We start from the raw sequence: 24041 nt of genomic DNA, 5'->3' as shown, positions 1-24041 counted from the left end.
TGCCATCAGCTTCAGAGAATTCTTGGGACTTGCTAAATGCTTGTATGGATGTGCTCTCAAAAACTGAATTTTTGCTTGAACACAGTAGCTCCTTAAAAAGGACAGCTGTAAAGATGTAGCAAAATCCAAGCCTCTTTTAACAAATTTATATTTGTATAATTTTTGCTCAGAGTCTTAACTTCGTACCATCTGGTGTCTAGAGATCTACAACAAAGACTTTAACTTCAATACAGTCTGTATAGAGACATTTCCACATTTCTTGATGCCATATAATTACTGATATTTCTTATAAGGCATTAAATTTGAAGCATTCTAGCTATATTTATATGACTGTAACTTTCATTGACTGCAGAATGAGTTTTCCCAATTCATTAGTTAGAACCTTCTAATAAGGAGCTAGTGTAGAAGGAGCAGATGCATTAAAATTCTTCAGAACTCACTAATGACAGCATAAGATGAACAAGACAAGTACTTTTCCCTTGTGTTTCATATCACTCCATCACCTTTTAAAGAAAAAGAATGACAAACATCATTTGCAAAGACTCATCATGTTGACTTAGTTTCATTTAACAGCCATCCTTAAGGCTAATTATTAGCTTTTTCAAACTAAATTTTATCATGGACCAAAATAAGAGAAGCCAGGGTTTTCCTGAGAGTAAATTGAAGAGGGCAGATGAAGGGGGATCAGAGAGGGAAAAATCATCAAAAGTCACTCAGTTTTAAGAACTTAGAGCTGTCTAACCACTCTTGGCCGAGTCCTGTAAGTAAGCATTGATTTGAACTGGAAAGACAGTGGAGAAATTGACTCTCAATTCTTTCTGAACTGAGATAACTTAGTTTTCTCCTCTCAATTCAAACTGGAGGCTTGAATTTCACTTTGAAACCTGTTTTCCTAACTCTTTTGTGTTCAGTGATATTGAGACCTTCAGCACATTCACCCTTCAGTTCTTTGTTACCTAATCTGACAATAAGGCCACCAGACTGGAAAATCTCCAAGGATCCTTCTTGTTTGCAATACCGTAATTCTGATGTCACATTAGTAGTTCCAAGGTGAAGAGCAGGTGATCATGTGGGACTGAATGAGAGAGTCAGTGCTAACAGAAACCTTCCCATGGTATATTTTGTCATTCCCAGCCATGGCCCCACGGAGCCAGTCTGAATGAATTTAAAGCAAAAGATCAGGGCCACTGCTCTTTTGACCAAACAGTTTTCATTGTCACCTGTGCTCCTCTAAAACTCATTCATGCCCTTAAATTGCACAACCAGAATTGCATGCCTCACCTAGTTCCTGGACAGAAAAGAGAACTAGCAAGGCTTAACTTATATTACTGGCAAATAGTTAACTAAAAGACATGGAGTATGAAAGTCATGTTGGGAATTTATTGCCCTCCACATCACTGAACCTTTACCTACTTCTTGAATGACATTGTCATTTATAACATTGAATTTCATTCCTCACCTCTGTTTTTGTTGTTGAACTCAGAAAGAAACAAAAGTTTTGAAATGTCTTCCTTCGTGGAAACCAAAGGACTTGAACAACTTACGAAGTCCCCAGTGGAATTTGTGGAGTATCCTTGATTTGACGAATGTCTGCAGAATTGACACCCTTCTGAGGTCATGTGCTGCTTGTTTGTTTGCTCAAAGATGCATAAAATGGCCTATGTTGTAACCTGGAGTAATAAATGGCCTCAGGGATCATATACAATGCTGAGCAGGGTGGCCTATGCCACAAAGAGCTAGCTTTGGAGTAAGGGAACCCCCATGTGCAAGGTTGCCACACACTGTCCAGTCTTGTGTCCTATGGAAATTTGCTGAATCCTGCTTTTCTTCATTTCCAGACAGAAATAAGCCTCTAGCTTGGATTAGCCTTTTTGAAAATTTTTCTTTTAAGACAAGGTCTTGCTAAGTTTCCAAGGCTGGCCTTGAATTTATGATGTCTCCCTAGTCCCTGGAATCATACATGTGCTCCACCGGACACAACATCATACAATTTTTATTATTGTCCCTGAACCAAAATAAAAACAGGGCTTTTGATCATTTTTTTTTTCATAAAATCAATGCTAACTATCTCCAAGAATTCAATTTCATGAAGCAGTTCCTAGAATAAAACTCACCTTTAAAAGTCATCAACAGAGAAGGGGAAACTAATGTAGACTCCATAAATAAAGTCACATTATAAAAATCGCTACCATTAGTATTCATTATTGGCTTTGCAATAGATCTTTTGCTATAGGTTTTCTCGCATTTTGCTCTCACAATCATACTGTGATGTAGGAAGTCTAAGTCTACTTTATAGATAAGGAAACTACAGCACTGAAAAGTGAAATAGCTTGCCCAAGATCACACAGCCAGCAGGTCCCTGGAGTTAAGATTTCAGTCCATTTTGTGTGGCTCATAACTTTAGCTAACCTCCACCCTTTGTGGTAATTGGAACTAGTCAGTCATGTTTCAAAATAGTGCATTGTTTAACAGCTACACAGTTCTCAGCATGGAAACTGAACCACAATATTAAGCAAGGTCAGAAACCTCTGTGCTATATTTACCTCATTATCAATCATAAAGAGGACCTCAGTCTTGGCAAATAGCTTTTCCAGGGAAGGTTAAGAAAAGGAGCAGAGAGCATTTCAAAAATAGCTGCGCAGTTTGTATTATCTGCATCTGCCAAACACGATACCATCTTCTCACATGACTTAACACAACACAGCTTCCTGCCCCATCCTTAATCATTAAGATTGTCCTTAACAACTTCCACACAATCACATTGACTTTGGCTCAGACATTTTTTGCCACCTCATTGGTTTTCACCCACAAGGCTCTGCAAAGGTGATGCTGAGTTTATAAGAGCACACTTGTTCTGTTTATTCAGAAAGCTTTCTGCATAGTTTACTCCCTAACCCAATGTGATCATCAATGTCCCCTGTATTTCTCCAATGGAGACAGGTGGAAATTAGCCTCACAGTTCATACCAGGGGCTCATTGTTTTTATTACTGTATTCACTACTTAACATGATGGTCCAGATATAACAAAATGCAGCTGAGCAGGATATATCCAAAAGGAACACGTGTGGACTCATCCAACTACATGCCCCAGCTCTTCTGGAATGCAGGCTGTCAGATGGTGGCCCTTAACTTCCAGACCGTGGGTAAGTAGCACAGCTCATGCTCATGCAAATGTTCTGTTTCAAAGTCACATTTCAAATGTCCAAGAATACAAATAATAATAAATGCTGGCAGGAATGTGAGGAAAAGGAACGCTTATACATTGATGGTGGGATTGTAAATTAGTAAAACCACTATGGAAATCAGTAAGGCAGTTCCTCCAAAGACTAGGAAGGGACCCACCATGTGACCCAGCTATACCACCCTTTGGTGTTTATCCAAAAGAATTGAAGAAAGCATACTAGAGTGATACATGCATACCCTTGTGTATAGCAGCACAGTCTACAATAGCCAAACTATGGAACCATTAACAAATGAATGGATTAAGAAAATGTGATACATGTATACCATGAAGGTTTCCTCAGCCATAAAAGAAGAATGAAATTATGTCATTTACAGGAAAATGGGTGGAACTGGAGAACATCTTATTAAATGAAATAAGACAGATGCAGAAAGTCAAGGGTCATATGTTTTCTCTTATGTAGATACTAGAGAGGAAAAAGGGGAAAAAAGAAAGTATCTCATGAAAATAGAAGGAAGACATGTAGAGGAGAGGAAGGGCAGAGGGAGGTACTGGAGAATGAACTTGACCAAATTACGTCATGCACGTGTATGAATGTATCAAAATGAGTCCTATTATCTATAATCATGACCCACCAATAAAAATATCTTAAAAAAGAATTATCCCACTGAACTGGAATTAGGCAATCAATGTGACCTTTTTGTTAATTTGAATCCATTTTTTTTTTTCACTTTATATCCTTTCTATTAACAAATGTGTCTGCCTGCCCAGGTGCAATAATTCCTTTTTTTATTATGTTTAAGAATATATAACTTACTACCTGGAGGTGGCAATTCTTCATTGCTATAAATTTTCAGTTCTTTTCTTGATATTGCCAATGGAATTACTTTTCCAAATGAATTTAATTTAATTGGTTTAATTGGATGATGTTTCCCTCTGACCATTAAAAAGATTTTTATTGAAGTCACATCAAATTTATAAATTTTTCTGAAGAAAGTCAACATTTTTAATTTTAAGTTTTCCTATCACAAAAAGAATGCTTTTCTCTTCATGTAAAAAAAAATCTTATGTTAACATCCTCAGTAAATTGCTAGTCCTCATTAAAGGTCTGGTTCCTTTAGATGAAATCTTTCTCTCTTTTTAAAATTACATTTTAACATATTATTCCTACTTATTGATATTTCCTTATTTATTTCATATACATTTTATAAGTGATCATTTTACTAAGCACTTGAAATAGCCTGTTTTAGGCAATAAATTTGATATGGTTTCTGAGACAAACTAATTTAATCACATCTAATTTCTATTCCTTATTGCTTTGGGCTGATCATTCTAGACAATATTGTGTTAACATTGAAAGTGAGCATCTTCCTCTTCATCCTGATACTTAGAGGACTTTTAATGTTTTGGTGCCATTGAATTTGATTTGGGTTATGATTTTATGACAGATATTCTTTAAAACCCTAAAAAAATTATAGTTGTCCTAACTGACAAACAGTAGTTTAGGAATTTATGTTGTATGCTAATAAATCTCTCTTGGACAACAATCAACATGATCATATGTTCATTAATATAATCAACTAATATGATAATATCTTAAAGATTTCCTAATGTGTAATAATTCTTTTTTTTTCCTAAGATAAACTGTACTTGCTTGTTGTACTTTATTGATTAGAGCATATGACTTGGTAATATAGTTCCTTAGGCTTTTGGAGTTAATTTTTTTTTCAGATATGATAGGTGTATTATTTCTCTCTCTCTCTCTCTCTCTCTCTCTCTCTCTCTCTTGATTTTCATATCATAGTTATAAAAGTTTAATAAAATGAAAAATAAAATTTCAAATTTAATTTTCAAAATAAATTTTCAAATTAAAAATGATTTGTTACATGGAACTTTGAAATAATTCCATCATCACCTCCTTATTGTTCAAATCAGTAGAGATGAATCACGACTCAAATAATACAGACCAGTGACACTTTCCCAGATTCCTTATGATTTTATTATTTTATGATATTTTTGGACCTGGGGGTTGAACTCACGATCTCATGCATGATAGTCAAGTGCTATACTGCTGAGTTACAATTCCAGTCTCCCAACATTTTTTTTCTTTTACCAGCAACTGCAATAAGTGTGAACATTATTTGATGGCACTGACTGAACCTTAGGGAAACTTTGATCAATAACCTTTATCCACTGGAAAAGAATCAATGTATAAGTAATATTGGTTGTAAGCTAATTACTGAAATGAAAACTTTAAAAATGAAATTTTTTCCTATAAATTAAAAAACAAAGAATTATACCATCCTCTGTCAGTGAAGTATATAGATTCCATCATCAAAAATTTGTCTTAGAGGAGTATAAATCAGTTTAAGTTTTCAGAGGGCATTTTAGCAAGACTTATCAGAAAAACTTTTCCAATATGCATCTTTTGGCCGGAAGTTCTACTCCTAGGAAAATCATTGATTAAGTCTTCAAAGATTTTGCCACAGTGATGTTCATCAAAATATTATACAGAATGGTGAAAATGAGAAGAAATATTAACATGCCCAAAATAACTACTCTAAGGAATTTTATATAGCTGTCAAAATTAAAATAGAGAGATATGAAATGGAATTGATATACTGTAGTAAAAATACATTTGAAGTGGAAAAAAATTATAAACCAATCTGCTGATAGTTTTGTCTCTGGATCTGGGGATTACAGCTGTATTTTTTTTTTCTGTACTTTGTTTCCCTCATTTTTACAAATGAATGACTATTTCTTTGGTTAAAGGTCACAAGAATGTGCTATAATAAATCTTATTTCCCATCTTACTGTCTCATTACAAACATAAATACATTCACAGCAAGGTTTGTGTTTTTGATATTTAGACCTGGCCATGCAAATTAACATGGGGATGTATGAATACAACGGGAAAAGCGGCTACAGGTTGAAGCCAGAGTTCATGAGGAGGCCGGACAAGCATTTTGATCCATTTACAGAAGGCATCGTTGATGGGATAGTGGCCAACACTTTATCTGTCAAGGTATGGACACCCTTGTCACAAACTTGTCTTAAATATTATCTATTTTGCATAAAGAAGTTGCTAAGTCATTAAATATTTAATAACTAGTAAAGGCTCCACTTCCTTTCTATATTTTTTTTCCTTTTAAGTATCAAATCTTCATTAGAAACTTTTATAGGATATATGAATGAGAAAAAGGGGCTGAGCCCCTTCTTAATCTAGGATCCAATCAGATGAGTTAGTGAGATCCACCATGGCCAATCCTCTTTTTTGATGTCAATAGCCCATCATTAAATTTACATAAACTATAAAATATTGACATAAAAATGACCCAAATGGGAAAGTTCTGCCCTGACTAATTCCCATTAGTTCTGAGCAAATTAAATGGGAAAAAAATCCTCTAAATTATTAAATATTGAACAGAAGCTTTCAGGTTACCGTGGTTTTTAAATTTCTACCATGGTATTCAGGGATTTTAAAATTCACACTAATAATCTCAAAGGGTTGCTTTACTAAATATATATCTGGTCCAAAACATTAATTCCAAAAGCACTTTCTTTAGTCTTTGAAATAGATGTTACAGAAGATATTTTTGTGAGCTGTCAGAAAATGTTTTTAATACTATAAAAGGGAAATTTATTTTTACAAAGAGGTTTTTACATGAATTCCCTAAGTCCTTCAGTTAGAAATAAGTTAGAATTTTGTTTGCTCTTTTAAAGTATCATTTATTTTATATTATACTAAATAACTCTGGAACTAAGAGACTTTCACTGCACAAAATGCAATTTTCAGATTGGACTTGAACCAAAGCATTTGAAAACTATATAAAAAGAGACCTTATAGCAGTTACACTAAGTTCTATCTAACCTAAGCAACCAATCCCCTTTTTGCTCCCAAACTTCTATCATTTTATATCAAAGATTTAAAACAAAATTTCAGTGAAAAATCTTGTCTTTTGAAGTTATTACAAACCCCATATATCAAGAGTGAAGTGGAAGAACTTGAACTTCACACTTATATTTATTTTAGGAAATTGTATTCCGTAGAGGATGTCAAATTCCCATCCAGTGTGATTAAGATCAACTCAAAAGCCTCATGTGCTCTTAAAATGCTATTTTTAGAATCCTTGTCAATGCTTGGTATAACTGAGTCAAACTAGTAATATTTTGCCTTGTTTACAGAATCATACGATTTTATGTTTTCTTGTTTATTTATGTTATTTTGAAAATCCTACTGTGACAGAATAAGCAATTATAAAACAATGACACAGAGGCAGGAAAATAAGCATTAAAGAAGTAGTGAAAGCCCAGGCATTTGTAACCTGCTGCTCCCATCTCCAGTGGAGACATTGCTCTGGAGCTGTCCATCAGGGACAGACCACACTGCAATGGAGTCCTTCCTACCTTGAACAGTACAGCTAGACCTGGATGCAACATATCTGTCACTCATAGCTTGTTTTGATCTTCATAGTTCCAGAATGGACTTATGAACCCACCTATTTTACTGATATAACCACTGTGTTTTAATGCCATTAATTTACTTTAGGTATCTGCTTTGATTCAACAACATAAGCATCTAAACTCTTTGGTGCATCTGAGTTCCCCACAATGTTGGTTAGTTCTGTAGTTAGGCAAAGAATGCTTACAATTGTGCAGATGGCTAACTGGGTGAGGTTAGAGGTAATGATCAACTGGTCTTGATGGTTTATGGTAGGTATTCCTTATTTATTCCTCCTACACTATTCTGTCTTACCAATTAACTCCTAAGCTTACCATGGTCAATATTCTTCCACCTACTTCTTAAGAGAAACTCATATTGCTAATCTTGTTTCTGTTTCATTCTCCTTATAATTTAACACTCATCAGCAGTATTTGTACCCCCTCTAAAAAGTTTCCTACATCTTTATTACTCATTTGTTCAGGATTTCTTCTTTTGTTGCTGTTTGTTATCTAGATTATTTCAGGTCAGTTTCTTTCTGATAAGAAAGTTGGGACTTACGTTGAAGTGGATATGTTTGGTTTGCCTGTGGACACAAGGAGGAAAGCATTCAAGACCAAGACTTCCCAAGGAAATGCTGTAAATCCTGTCTGGGAAGAAGAGCCAATTGTGTTCAAAAAGGTGGGTCTCAGTGGTACATGTCTGTAATCCCAGGAACTCGGGAGGCTGAGACAGGAGGATTGCAAGTTGGAGGCCAACCTCAGCAATTTATTCTGTTTTTTTATTTCCTCAAAATAAAAAGGAAAAATAACTGGGGATGTGGCAAAGTACTCTGGTTTCAATCCCCAGTACCAAAAAAAAGGGGGGGGGGTCTCATGTTCTTGATAACATAACTGTGTTTTTGATATGTTTTCTAGTAGGGGGAAAAATAAACAATTACTTCTGGTTAATTTGACAATTCAAAAGTTTTAAAAGCAATGTATTTTGAAAACACAAAACTAAACATATAATGGCAAGACCTCTAGCTGTGTTTAAACAGAGTACTTTTCCCATTTCCCACATTAAGAATATTCATGTCAAAAGAAAACAGCCTGCTTTGTAATATACCTTGCTATGGGGAGGTGATAAAACACAGATGAAACCCAAATATGGGTGACCCATGTCCTTTCCTTCTGAAAATTGAACTTATAGAGAAAGCTTAACTTTTTATCTAAGTTAGCTAAGTAGAAACTTCAACTTGGCTTTGGAAAAGCAGGACCTAGTTCTTTCTTAGAATTGCAGTCAATTCTTGTCATCAAATGTGCCCTTTTTTGTCCCCGTAGGTGGTTCTTCCTTCTCTGGCCTGTTTGAGGATAGCAGTTTATGAAGAAGGAGGTAAATTTATTGGTCACCGGATCTTGCCAGTGCAAGCTATTCGGCCAGGTATGGATAATGTGGTGAGAAACTCTTTATCAAAGCTAAAAAAGTTATCACTGCCTAGCATGATTATTAAATCATGATTTAAGCAACTATCTGGAGCTTTGTAATTTTGCTATATAAAAGGTATATATGATTATTTATTCAAATCTCATAGTTTTTTTTTGTTTGTTTTTGTGGTCCACTATAATATACTCTTGTCACCATAATTTTATGTAGTAAACTATCTGAAGCTTGTACATAAGTATTTATGTTCCTGGCTTATGAGTCTGAAGGTTAGTAGTATGTATTAGTCTGTTTTATCACTACTATAATGAAAATACCTGAGGCACACTGCTTTATAAGGAAAAGAGGTTTGTTTAGCCCACGAGATCAGGCAGCCCTGTCAATTTTGCCTCTGGTGAGGACCTCATTGTAGGTGGCATCATGGCAGACATGTGCATGTGGGAGTGACAGATCATCTTACCAAACAGGAATCCAGGGAGCCAAATGGAGCCGGACTTGCTCTTTTTATAACCCCCCACCTCAAGAACTAATTCAAGGTCCCAGAGAACTATCTTAATCCTTTATCAGGGCACAACCCCAGTGCCTTCCCCTTGGCTCCACCTCTTAAAGTTCCCACCACCTCTCACATCACCACGCCAAAGACCAAGCTCTGCAGATGAACTCTTAAGGCACAAATCATACCCAAACCATTGTACAAGGTTTGACTGATCTACCCTGACCTCAGCAGCATAACCGTATTTCAGGCCATTGATTGGGTTCCAGTATGTTCCAAGGGTGCTCATTCTGAGGTGCAGGCTGAAGGGAAAATGGCAGCTGCATACGGACTTCTCTTGGAAGATCGCCAGAATGCAAAAAGACAAGTCTAAGTTTGCATATGCATGTTGAGCCTCTGCTTGTGCCACAGTACTAATATCCCACTGACCAAGGCAGTAGACCATATGCTGAGCCCCAATCAATAAATCAAGCATAATTCTATTATAAGGAGCAAATTTGGACCAATAGTTCAAACCATGGCATTAATTTTTTAATTCTTTCTTTTGGGGGGAAAAATATGATTGGAAAGGGAAAAAAATCAGAATCAACCATGTTTTCAAGTCTACTGCAGAATATAAGACCTCATCACTCAGAGCCATGTAATTAAAATGAGAAAGAAGTGACCTGTTTGTCATCCAAAGTTACCTAAAATAAACCCTTCCGTCACACAAATGTTCATGGTCGTAACTAACATTGGGAAGACAGTATGTGATACCCAGTGTTATTGTCACCCTCCAGGCTATCACTACATCTGTCTGAGAAATGAAAGGAACCAGCCGCTGATGCTGCCAGCTGTCTTTGTTTACATAGAAGTGAAAGACTATGTGCCAGACACATATGCAGGTAAGCAACCTGACTCCAATGTCTCCATTCGGGGTCACTCGTGGTCTGCGGCTTAGTGGAAGAAGCCACTGGACCAAACAAAGGTAGGAGATTGAGGCTTCCAAATCACTTCTATTTTTGTCTGTATGATTAGAGGTAAGTTGCTCGAACTTTCTGATTACATTTTAATATAGTTTATTTTCATTTGAATCTCAATGCTTCAGTCTGGAGTGTATTTACTCACTGGTTGTCTTATAGTCATGGGCTCAGAAATTCTTCACCCATGCTACCCAGCACCACAGTTCTTTATCTCGATGTGTGCAATTAATTTGTCCTCAGTTTTAGAACCTTGATCTTCATGGGAATGGAGTTGACGCCTATAATCCCCCTGACCTGGGAGGCTGCAAGGATTGCAAGTTCAAGGCCAGCCTCAGCAACTTAGTGATGCCCTAAGCAAATTAGCAAGACCCTGTCTCAAAATATTTTTTTAAATGTTTTTGGATATAGTTCAGTGGTAAAATGCCCCTAGGTTCAATCCCCAAGAAAAAATAAAAAAGAATCCTGATCCTTTTTATGTGTGGAGTCCTAAATTTAGAGAAATTTGTGACAATGTTAACCAGGAATCACAAATTTAAATACTTACAGTGTCGAACATTCTGGGGGTAGGGGGACACTGGGGAATGGTGGAGACTATAGCAGACTTGGAGCATATCTCTCATCCAGAGATGGCAGCAATAATTCACTCCACCTAGCCACTGCCGTACAAATGAGACCCATAGTGCCAAATCTTTGGATTGTTCCAACAGTGTGGAAAGTGGGCTCTTTATATGAAATGTCTCTGTTTATGAAATATCATTTGGGGCAAATAAGACAAGAAGTTGGACCACTGTGGAATGGATGGAAGCTTCAAAAAGATACTAGAGAATGTGAAATTTTGTGGCATCCTGAGTTTGACCCTGTCCAGGGTGACTTTCAGAGCTGAATTGCTTTGAATTCTGTCTCCTTAAGGTCCCAAGTCTTGTCAATTTCCAAAATGTTACATTGATGAGTGCAAAGATACATAGATGGATAGAAGAATGAAAGATGGATGATGAGTGGGTGGATGGATGAGTGGATAGTTGGATGATGGGTGAATGCATGGATGGAGGGTTGGATGGATGGGTGGTTAGATGGATGATAGGTAATCAATATCTCTAAACCTTCCATCTAAAATGTTTCTTCCCTGTTTAGATGTGATCGAAGCTTTGTCAAACCCAATCCGATATGTGAATCTGATGGAGCAGAGAGCCAAGCAACTGGCTGCTTTGACACTGGAGGATGAAGAAGAAGTAAAAAAAGAGGTGAGAGGGCATTCTAACCTTACACATGGTAGCATGGTGTGAAGCATAATTTCCACACCAACTTTCTGACTTCGCCTAAGAAATCTTACCCTAGAAAATAAAAATGGTGCATTGGAACACAGTTTTATAGAGTTCCACATCACATCACAAAACATCCAGATGATTAACTCAGCTGTTCATATTTCATCTTCTTTTGGTATTCTGTGGACACCACCAGCATCTTATCTTGTGATCACATTCAATGGTACACTTCTTGCTGTCTCAGGTGTTTCTGGATGATTTCATGCTGATTAAAAGTGATTAAGGCATAGGAAAATGAAGTTAATCAAATCATGTAGTAGTTTCCTTTGTTTTTAATTTAAAGTGCAGGATGTTCAACATGCTCATGTGATTTCTTACAATACAGAAAGTACTGAACACAATGCCTGGAATGTGGTAATAGGTCCTAAAATGTTTACCATTATTATATGTATATAGTTATGAGTTGTGAATTCCTGAAATAATTCATACAGTATTCTAAATTAGGTGTCACAAAGTAAAGAATTATCTTTTGTTTGGGGATCAAACCCAGGCCCTCACACATTCTAGGTAAGGGCTCCACTACTGACCTACATCTGGCCCTTTTTTAAATATACATAAATTTAGTTGTTGATGGATCTTTATTTTATTTATTTGTTTATATGCAGTGCTGAGAATTGAACCCAATGCTTCATACATGCTAGGCAAGTGCTCCACCCCAACCCCAGCCCACCCTCTTTTATTTTATTTTGAGACACAGTCTCACTGAGTTGCCCAGGCTGACCTTAAACTTACATTCCTCCTGTCTCAGCTTCCCAAGTAGTTGGAATTATGGGAGTAAGCCATCACAAACAACCTAAAGACTAATTACTGAAGGTGAAGAAATATTACAAATGAAATCTAAAAATATAGTGCTTAAATAGAGTGACAACCCTTTTGATTTTTAAAAAAGTAAAATATAATCTAATGATTATTGGAGATGACATCAATACTTAGAATAATGATAGAAATTAGCTCTTTTTCATATTTCTCTTGAATAATCAGCGGAAATTTTCAAGAAAAAAGAGAAATGGTCAACTAACAATGTAGGAAGAAAACTTTGAAAATTGCTTGGATACCTTGTATGCCTATTAACAAATCCATTAGAGTTGATAATGTTTAATGCATATTTCCAAAATAACTCGGGATTATGGAAAATTTTCAAAATAAAAATAAGAGAAGACAGGAGCCAATCAGAGAGAGCAACGTGAATATGGGTTGTACACATAGCTCGTCTTTTTATGCTCAATTATTAGTTTTTTTAAAAATGGAATAATATTGATAATATGTCCATGTCATTAGATTGTGTGTGGGGTTGGGGGTAAGAGGAATTGAACCCAGGGTGCTCAACCACTGAGCCACATCCCATAGCCTCAGCCCTTTTTAACTTTTTATTTTGAAATGGGATCTCACTAAGTTGCCCAGGCTGGCCTTGCATTTGCAATCCTCCTGCCTCAGCCTCCTAAATTGCTGGGGTTACGGGTCTATGCCACTGCACTTGGCATTAAATTGTCTTCTACAAAACGACTTTTAGTGGCTCAGTGTCTTTTGTCACATCATAATTAATTTACCTAATCCCTTATTATTGGATATTTGCAATATTTCACTATTTTAATCAGATCTTCAACAAACATATTAATGCATTTTGAATCCATCTGGGATTATTTCCTTTTATTTTCTATAGAGTTTTAGAAATTTTTGATTTTAGATGTTAAGTTCATTAAACATGAGAAAAAATGAGATGAACTAGAAGGAAAGCAATTTAACCTAAAGGTAAAACGTGCCAGTTTCTTACTTCATTTTGTTTTGGTGCTAGAGATCGTGGAATCCAGGGCCTTCAATGTGCTAAGTGTGTGCTCTACCACTAAGCTGTACCTCCAGTTCTAGGTTCTTATTTATACCATGGCCATTATAAGACCAACAGATACATCCTGTATGATACAATTAAAAATTAGACTGGAAAATTTTATGAAGATTTTTTTTGTGGTATGCAGAAAATAGGCTTATTTTATATTAACTGAAAATTATACCTAAATTATACCTAATAGAAGACATACATGCTTTGAAAATTAATTTGCCTCTAATATCAGAGCTTAGTTTTTTCAGAGAGAAAAATGAATAAAACAAAAACATTTAGTCCCCCTGCTTGCACTAGTTCTAGTGTTTGCTGCTTGTATGGGGATTACTGAAGAAGGTTTATTTACTTGTTTGAAGGGGGCTCTATTGGAGATCTATAGGGATCCCCTCTCTAAGCTGCTGCATCCATTGCTATAGGACTGCTATGGGGCTTGACTACAAAGGGCCCTCACCTGCTAACTCCTCTGGGGGCTGGCCTGGGCTGATAGGTACCACCTTACCTGACATACCTAGCAGGTTCTTCCTTGGGTAGGGGAGCAGCCAAGCCCAAGGACCGGCAGACCTAGATGAGGAAGAGCTCAGGTGCCTTGCTTCCAGTGGGCAACTTCTGTGTTGCAGTGCAGGCTCCACTGCTCCCAGGGGCATCAGCTGAGGTTGGACTTGGAGGCCATATTTCAGCTGATCTTCTTCCCGTCTTGCCCCACCTGCCTCACTTCCCTGTGGTTTCCTCCTGAGAGCATTCTCTGAATAAATCATGTACTCAAGAATCCCCATGTCCAAGTCTGCATCTAGGGAATCCAACAGCACTAAGTAGCCTGCTGTTTATAATTAAATACAAGAATGAGTGCTTTCTCTGAATTTTTTTGCTTGGGAACTGGAATTTAAAGATTTGGCAATTGTTATATCTTTGATTCTGGTATTTCTTCTGAGATCATACTACTTTTCTTTCCCAGGGCTTTTTAAAAAGTTTACACAAGACAAGAGAAGTCTATGAATGAATTTCTTGGTTTGCTCCTATGGACATAAATATGAGATTAGATCTGCTTCCGTAAATCCCCAGAAGTTCTAGAATTCTTTTCTCTCCTCCTTTACTAGAGTAAAAGACAATTTATTTAATGAAGTATAATTCAAGGTAAAGATTGTTTGTATAGATATAAATAAATCATAGCATTCTTCTCTAATTAGAACAGGAATCTCTTTAATCAACTGGATGTATTTCATTATCTAAGAAATAGACATTTGAACCTGGCATGCTGGTGCATACCTGTAACCACAGCGCCTTGGATGCTGAGGCAGGAAGATTTGGAGTTCAAAGCCAGCCTCGGCAACTTAGTGAAGCCCTAAGCAACTTATCAAGGCCCTAAGCAACTTAGCAATACCCTGTATCTAAATGAAATATAAAAAGGACTGGGAATGTGGCTCAGTGGTTAAGCACCCCCTGGGTTCAATCTCCCTGGTACCAAAAAATAAATTAAAAAGAGAGATAAGTGGAGGTTGAAAGAAACATCCTCAAATAAAATTATTTGTATTCTCACTGTTTAGAAGCAATATATTACCATCTACTACCTATTTGTTAACTGTTGTCTCCAAGAAGTAATTACTCATTTAAAAGAATATTTGCAGACACCTACACATTTCAGCTGCTATAATACAGCAATTAAGTTGAAATAATAAAATATTCTTGTTGATGATCTCTCAGACAGACTGTTTCTTTAATGATTGGGAAAAAAGGTCACTCTAAAGGGAAAGAGATGGAGGGCCTTTGAGATTACAGAGACCTTCTTTCACATTGGTGTCCTTTGAAAGCCATCTTTTTGCAGGAGATAACACTTATCAAAAAGCTATATGAGAATAGAGTTCTAAGAGACATAAAATTACAGAAGTAATTATTATTTTTGTATCTCCTTTATGTAAAGTGATCAGAAGGAATTTTCAGAGAAGTATAAAACTGGTTAAACTTAAAGAATATTTGTACTTTTCCAATTTTAGAAATAATTGTAGAGGTGTTCAACTACATAGATTCCATATTGGTATCATAGAGAACGTTTGAGTTTTTTCCCCTGGAAATGTCGAAACCTTAACTGGCCTCATTTTTGAAACTAAAAAAAAAAAAATCATTTGTCTTCACCCTGTAATACTGGGAAAGAAAAGTCATTTTGTGCTTTTGAACTCCAGTGTGGCTTTTATTTGTGCAATAATGTAAGTTTGTTTGAATGAGGCCACTGAAAATAAGTACCTGTGGTTTTCTCAAAAAATATTCTGCCTAGGACCTGGAAGGCAATATTTTAGCAGTTAAGACTTTCCCAGTATGGTCCTTTCAACGTGACACTTCTAAAGGTTGTTTCTATTTGAACAGACTTCAGTGTACTGTAAAGTATTCCCAGACTGTAATAGTCTAATCAGTTATCCTCATAGGGTAATTTTCAAACAAATATGTGAGAAAGTTCAATTATTCTCCCAGTGTTCAAACAATAGGTATTTACTTCTGATCATGTGACAAGACACTGGTCAGATAACATATATACTTTAATATTCAATTATACAATACTCATATACAAAATGAATAATTGTTAGAAATCAAAGCAATAATAGAGATTTAAGTTGATGGATTTATTTGATCTTAAAATGATTTTTCAAATAAATCATAATTCAAAGGAAAAAATTTATAAATTTGTGCAAAAGAACCTCATCTGAATCCTAACAAATCCTTTATACTATTTATGTTATTCATTTAAATTATTAAAGTTATTCCTTTTTTATTATTTATTTATTTTAATTAAAAATCATAAATTTACATAGGGCAATCTTGTTTGATTCATTGTTATTTTTTTCCCTTCCCCGCCACCCCTCTCATCCCTCTTTTCCCTCTATACAGTCCTTCCTTCCTCCATTCTTACCACCCTCCTTATCCCTAACCCTAAACCTAACCCTAACCCTAACACTAACCCCTCCTACCCCCCCTTATGTGTCCTCATCCGCTTATCAGTGAGATCATTCATCCTTTAGTTTTTTGAGATTGGCTTATCTCACTTAGCATGATATCCTCCAATTTCATCCATTTGCCTGCAAATGCCATAATTTTATCATTCTTCATGGAGGAGTAATATTCCATTGTGTATATATGCCAAAGTTTCTTTATCCATTCATCAACTGAAGGGCATTTAGGTTGGTTCCACAATCTGGCTATAGTGAATTGAGCAGCTATGAACATTGATGTGGCTATATTTCTGTAGCATGCTGATTTTAAGTCCTTTGGGTATAGGCCAAGGAGTGGGATAGCTGGAATGGTGCTTCCATTCCAAGCTTTCTGAGGAATCTCCATACTGCTTTCCAGAGTGGCTGCCCTAATTTGCAACCCCACCAGCAATGTATGAGTGTACCTTTTTCCCCACATCCTCACCAACACCTATTGTTGCTCGTATTCTTGATAATTGCCATTCCAATTGGGGTGAGATGAAATCTTAGGGTAGTTTTGATTTGCATTTCTCTTATTACTAGAGATGTTGAACATTTTTTCATATATCTGTTGATTGCTTGTACATCTTCTTCTGTGAATTGTCTGTTCATTTCCTTAGCCCATTTGCTGATTGGATTATTTGTATTCTTGGTGTAGAGTTTTTGAGTTCTTTATAGATTCTGGAAATTAGCACTCTATCTGAAGTATGAGTGGCAAAGATATTCTCCCACTCTGTAGGCTCTCTCTTCACATTACTGAGAGTTTCCTTTGCTGAGAGAAAGCTTTTTAGTTTGACTCTATCCCAGTGGTTGATTCTAGCTTTTATTTCTTGTGCTATGGGAGTCCTGTTAAGGAAGTCTGATCCTAAGCCAACAAGTTGAAGGTTTGGACCTACTTTTGCTTCTATAAGATGTAGGGTCTCTGGTCTGATTCCAAGGTTCCTGATCCATTTTGAGTTGAGTTTTGTGCAGGGTGAGAGATAGGGATTTACTTTCATTCTGTTGCATATGGATTTCCAGTTTTCCCAGCACCATTTGTTGAAGAGACTATCTTTTCTCCATTGCATATTTTTGGCCCCTTTGTCTAGTATGAGAAAATTGTATTTATTTGGGTTTGTGTCCATGTCCTCTATTCTGTACCATTGATCTACCTGTCTATTTTGGTACCAATACCATGCCGTTTTTGTTACTATTGCTTTGTAATAGAGTTGAAGATCTGGTATTGCGATACCCCCTGCTTCGCTCTTTCTACTGAGGATTGCTTTAGCTATTCTGGGTTTCTTATTCTTTCAGATGAATTACATAATGGCTTGCTCTATTTCTGTATGGTACACCATTGGGAGTTTAATTGGAATTGCATTGAATCTGTATAGCACTTTAGGTAGTATGGCGATTTTGACAATATTAATTCTGCCTATCCAAGAACAAGGGAGATCTTTCCATCTTCTAAGGTTTTCTTTAATTACTTTCTGTGGTGTTCTGTAGTTCTCATTGTAGAGGTCTTTCACCTCTTTTGTGAGATTGATTCCCAAGTATTTTATTTTGTTCGATGCTATTGTGATTGGGGTAGTTCTTCTAATTTCTCTTTCTGAAGATTCATCAATTATGTATAAAAATGCATTGGATTTATGAGCATTGATCTTGTAACCTGCTACTTTACTGAATTCACTTATGAGTTCTAAGAGTTTTCTGGTGGAATTTCCAGGTTCCTCTAAATATATAATCATGTCATCAGCGAACAGGGACAGTTTGAGTTCCTCTTTTCCAATTTGTATCCCTTTAAATTCTTTGGTTTGTCTAATTGCTCTGGCTAGAGTCTCAAGAACGATATTGAATAGAAGTGGTGAAAGAGGGCATCCCTGCCTTGTTCCAGTTTTTAGGGGGAATGCTTTCAGTTTTTCACCATTTAGAATGATATTGGCCATGGGCTTAGTGTAGATGGCCTTTACAATGTTAAGGAATGTTCCCACTACCCCAGTTTTTTCCAGTGTTTTGAGCATGAAGGGATGCTGTATTTTATCAAATGCTTTTTCTACATCTATTGAAATAATCATGTGATTCTTAACTTTTAGTCTGTTGATATGGTGAATGACATTTATTGATTTCCGGATGTTGAACCAACCTTGCATCCCTGGGATAAAACCCACTTGATTGTGGTGCACTATCTTTTTAATATATTTTTGTATGCAATTTGCTAAAATTTTGTTGAGAATTTTTGCATCGATATTCATTAAGGATATTGGTCTGAAATTTTCTTTCCTTGATGTGTCTCTGTCTGGTTTAGGTATCAGGGTGATATTGGCTTCATAGAATGAGTTTGGGAGGGTTCCCTCCTCTTCTATTTTATGGAATACTTTGAGAAGTATTGGAATGAGCTCTTCTTCAAAGGTTTTGTAGAACTCCGTTGAGAACCCATCTGGTCCCAGACTTTTCTGTGTTGGTAGGCTTTTGATGACCTCTTCTATTTCATTGCTTGAAATTGATTTATTTAAGTTGTGTATGTCCTCCTCGTTCAGTTTAGGTAATTCATATGTCTCTAGAAACATGATGTCTTCGAGGTTTTCTGTTTTGTTGGAGTATAGATTTTCAAAATAGCTTCTAATTATGTTTTGTATTTCACTCGTGTCTGTTGTGATATTTCCTTGTTCATTCCGAATTTTAGTAATTTGAGTTTTCTCCCACTTTCTCTTTGTTAGTGTGGCTAAGGGTTTATCAATTTTGTTTATTTTTTCAAAGAACCAACTATTTATTTCATTAATTTTTCCAATTCTTTCTTTTGTTTCAATTTCATTAATTTCCGCTCTGATTTTAACTATTTCCTGTCTTCTACTACTTTTGGCGTTGGTCTGCTCTTCTTTTTCTAGGGCTTTGATCTGTAGTGTTACGCCATTTATTTGTTGATTTCTACTTCTTTTGTTGAATGCACCCCATGAAATAAATTTTCCTCTAAGTACTACTTTCATAGTGTCCCAGAGATTTTGATATGATGGTCTTTGTTCTCATTTACATCTAAAAATTTTTTTATTTCCCTCCTGATGTCTTCTGTTATCCATTCATCATATAATAAGGTATTATTTAATCTCCAGGTATTGGAGAAGTTTCTGTTTTTTATTCTGTCATTTATTTCTAATTTCAATCCATTATGATCTGATAGAGTACAAGGTAGTATCTCTATCTTCTTGTATTTGCTAACAGTAGCTTTGTGGCATAAAACATGGTCTATTTTAGAGAAGGATCCATGTGCTGCTGAGAAGAAAGTGTATTTGTTCTTTGTTGGATGGTATATTCTATATAAGTTGGTTAAGTGTAAATTGTTGATTGTGTTATTGAGATCTATGGTTTCTTTATTCAATTTTTGTTTGGAAGATCTATCCAGAGGTGAGAGAGGTGTGTTAAAATCGCCTAGTAGTATTGTGTTGTGGTCTATTTGATTTCTGGAATTGAGAAGGATTTGTTTGACGTACATGGATGAGCCAATGTTCAGGGCATAGATATTTATGATTGTTATGTCTTGCTGATTTATGCTTCCCTTAAGCAGTATGTAATGTCCTTCTTTATCCCTTCTGACTAGTTTTGGCTTGAAGTCCACATTATCTGAAATGAGGATGGATACTCCAGCTTTTTTGCTGTGTCCATGTGCATGGTATGTTTTTTCCCATCCTTTCACCTTTAGTCTATGGGTATCTGTTTCTATGAGATGAGTCTCTTGCAGGCAGCAAATTGTTGGATTTTTCTTTTTAATCCATTCTGCCAGTCTATGTCTTTTGATTGATGAGTTCAGGCCATTAACATTCAGGGTTATTATTGTGATATGATTTGTATTCCCAGTCATTTGACTCATTTTTATTTTTTGACATGATTTGGTTTCCCCTTTATTTGGCTATTCCTTTAGGCTAGTTCCTCCTGTTGCTGATTTGCATCGTTGTTTTTCATCTCTTCCTCATGGAATATTTTGCTGAGAATGTTCTGTAATGCTGGCTTTCTTTTTGTAAATTCCTTTAGCTTTTGTTTATCATCGAAGGATCTTATTTTGTCGTCAAATCTGAAAGTAAGTTTTGCTGGGTATAAGATTCTTGGTTGGCATCCATTTTCTTTCAGGGCTTGGTAAATGTTGTTCCAGGCACTTCTAGCTTTTAGGGTCTGGATTGAAAAATCTGCTGATATTCTTATTGGTTTCCCCCTGAATGTAATCTGATTTTTTCTCTCGCAGCCTTTAAAATTCTGTCTTTATTTTGTATGTTAGGTATTTTCATAATAATATGCCTTTGTGTGGGTCTGTTGTAATTTTGTATATTTGGAGTCCTATAAGCCTCTTGTACTTGGTTTTCCATTTCATTCTTCAGATTTGGGAAATTTTCTGATATTATTTCATTGAATAGATTGTTCATTCCTTTGGTTTGTTTCTCTAATCCTTCCTCAATCCCAATAATTCTTAAATTTGGCCTTTTTATGATATCCCATAATCCTTGTAGATTCTGTTCATGATTTCTTACCATCTTTTCTGTTTGGTCAACTGTGTTTTCAAGATTAAATATTTTGTCTTCAATATCTGAGGTTCTGTCTTCCAGGTGTTCTATCGTATTGGTTATGCTTTCTATGGAGTTTTTAACTTGGTTTATTGTTTCCTTCATTTCAAGGATTTCTGTTTGGTTTTTTTTTCAATATCTCTAACTCTTTATTGAAATGATCTCTTGCTTCCCGTATTTGCTCCTTTAACTGTTGATTGGTGCGATCATTTAATGCCTGCATTTGCTCTTTCACCTCCTCCTTCAGTGCTTGCATTTGCTCTTTCATCTCCTCGTTTGCTTCCCTGATTGTTTTAATTATGTACATTCTGAACTCCCTTTCTGACATTTCTTCTGCTGTGCTGTCATTGGGTTTTATTGATATAGTATCTAGGTTTGTTTGGGACATTTTCTTCCCTTGTTTTCTCATATTGATCAGATGTCAGTGGGACTTTGTGATATTGCAGAATTCTTCTATTGACTTATATTATCTCTGTAGATTTCCAGTGTTTCACCTCCCAGCGTTCAGTAGCCTGAAGACTTGGAGTAACTTGATAATGCAGTGCTTCCAAGGAAAGCTGCTCCTAGCCCACTACTGGTTCCAGGACTTGGAGCTAGCTCTGTGTGGAAAGGCTCTCACTGGGGGGATCTGCTTCGAGAAGCTAGCCTGGAAAGGCGCTTCCCGCCGGAGGGGGCCGGGCTGCGGGCTGCTTGGTGAAGTCCCTGGCTGCCCTGTCCTGGTCCCTGAAGCAACCTGCAGGCAGGAACTCGCTGCCCTGTTTCAGGGACTTGAAGCTTGGTTCTGTGCAGAAAGGCTCTCACTGGGGGGCCTGCTCCGCGAGGCTGGAGAATCTGGCCCTGAGGGAGGAGCCCACTGCCAGAGTGTGCATGGCCACCTGGGGAGGACTCTAGCTGCTCTGCCCTGCTCTAATAAGACCCCCGAATCCGGGCCTGCCGCCTGGGCAGCACTTCACTGGGTGGGGGAGACTCACCCCTTGGCTGTATTTTAGTCCGAGTCTCTCAATGCCTCCCCTTCTTGAATCCTGGGTTCTGGAGTGACTGGAGATGCAGTCACCCTCCAGTCCGCCATCTTGGATCACCTAAAGTTATTCCTTTAAATTAAAAGTTATTTTAAAAAATTTATAAACATAGTAAACAAGATAAAAGTCCCTCAGTTACCTTCAGATACTATTATTTTTGCCATATGCCCTTTAGCATGTTTTCTATACACATTTCTTTTACAATTTTTTAAAAAAATTCATACTCAAATACTTTAATGTAATCACAGAAATGCCTAATGAAATATCAGTGACTTTTTTTTTTTATTTTCTGCCTTTTGTTTTGTTTTGAGAGAGGTATAACTGTGTTGCCCAGAATGTCCTTAAACTTGTGATCCTCCTGCCTCTCTTTCCCAAGTGGCTGGGATTGCAGGCATGTACCACCTCACCCAGCTTATTTCCTATTTAAAAAATACACATATGAAGAGAAACATTCACTATATGGATGAGAAAGTATTACATAACAGCATTAATGTCAAACTACAATATCTGAACATGAGGTGTAGCATGTCAGAGTAGTGAAGAAAAAATAAACATCAAAAGCATTCCCTGAGCTAGGCACAGTGGCACACACCTGTAATCCCAGCAACTTGGGAGACCGAGGTAGGAGTATTGAAAATTTGAGCACCTTGCTTAAAAGATATCTATACGTCCTAGTTACTACTCTTTTCATTTACCAGATGAAGAAACTTAAGCACAGAGAAGTTAAATCCCTACCCAGTGCCACACAATTATTAATGAAAAGGACTGAGTCTGAAACCCAGGCAGTCTGGCAGCACACTCTGAGTGACAAGAATCTATACCTCACCATATCACATTACCTCCATAACAAAGTTGTAATTTTCTGGTAGCCTTCAGCAAGGACTGATTCTTCAGTACTTCCAAGTTACAAAAGTGGTATTCATTCACCAAGTATTCATTTCCTCCACGGGGAAAATTGTGATCTACCACAGAGTACCTGTTCAAGGCCTCACTTGGCCCTTAAGACCAACTCTTCTATTACAAGAATTCCCTACATCATCTCTGTGTTCATCATGCACATTCAGGTGTGTGTGCTCTTAGCATAATATCAATGTTGAAAAGGGAAAGTCATTGTAATAGTAAAATTTATTTTATTCCAAGAGATCTACTTTTTATGTTGTCAGTTTCCTATGTTTTTATGAGTGAATTGAAATGCATCCCAGTTTATCTAGAACAGTTTGCAAACATTTCCTAATTCAGTGTATGGCACCAAGGGATACGGTACTCGAACAATGACATGAATTTCACTAGTAAAATATCGCAACAGCAAAAGAATTTCAACGTGGTACTCTCAGAAGTTCACAGTGCTTGACTGAATAAAGTCTTGGTACCTCTTAATTTCTTCAAGACAGAAGCTTGACACTTTGTCCACAGTTTAACAACTTGGCACTAAATTCAAGGGTGAGGTTTACTGCTCATACTGGATTCTCATTAAAATGAAACTCTTCCTTCTCCAATCATCTTCCCCCAATAATGAGTTTGCAAAATATCAACTTATAGAAAAAAATAGTTTATAAAGATCCTTGAACTTTAAGTCGAACAATAAAGTAAGAAGAGAAAGTTTACTTTTTTAGGAAATGACCATTAAAAAATGATACCATCCCTTCCGTTTCTATACTATATGACTTTGGCATTGACAAAGCACTTTTATCGAATGCCCTCAATAAAAATGGGTTCTACCTAGAACAAACATAGCAATTCCCATTTTAGAAGAGGAAATGACTTATCATAATGGTAGAGTGATTGGCCTAGTATCAGTGGCTAATAAATTGAACAACTATCTTATCTTTTACATGAGATATCTGGAGAATACCATAAATTCACTTGAATTGAAATGAGTGAAGGATT

The 24041-nt window shown here is 36.5% G+C and overlaps 1 protein-coding gene and 1 long non-coding RNA gene across 4 annotated transcripts in view; one reads left to right on the top strand and one right to left on the bottom strand.

Moving 5' to 3' along the window:
• LOC306655128 overlaps positions 1–24041 on the bottom strand; it is a 554397-nt gene that overhangs the window by 330874 nt on the left and 199482 nt on the right. The gene's annotated exons all lie outside the window — the stretch shown is intronic.
• Positions 1–24041, top strand: part of PLCB1 (phospholipase C beta 1) — a 722251-nt gene that overhangs the window by 561504 nt on the left and 136706 nt on the right. For all 3 annotated transcript variants that reach the window (XM_079129398.1, XM_079129397.1, XM_079129399.1), the window contains exons 17-23: positions 1484–1568; positions 3019–3143; positions 6052–6206; positions 8139–8303; positions 8945–9044; positions 10317–10421; positions 11631–11740. In XM_079129398.1, coding sequence (XP_078985524.1) covers positions 1484–1568; positions 3019–3143; positions 6052–6206; positions 8139–8303; positions 8945–9044; positions 10317–10421; positions 11631–11740 — 845 coding nt within the window. The remainder of the gene's footprint in view (positions 1–1483; positions 1569–3018; positions 3144–6051; positions 6207–8138; positions 8304–8944; positions 9045–10316; positions 10422–11630; positions 11741–24041) is intronic.

Source organism: Sciurus vulgaris, assembly GCF_902686455.1.
Source record: "Sciurus vulgaris genome assembly, chromosome: 2".
NCBI classification, from domain to species: Eukaryota; Metazoa; Chordata; class Mammalia; order Rodentia; family Sciuridae; genus Sciurus; species Sciurus vulgaris.
The sequence above is the reverse complement of the archived record's forward strand: the minus strand, read 5'-3'. Positions and strand labels throughout refer to the sequence as shown.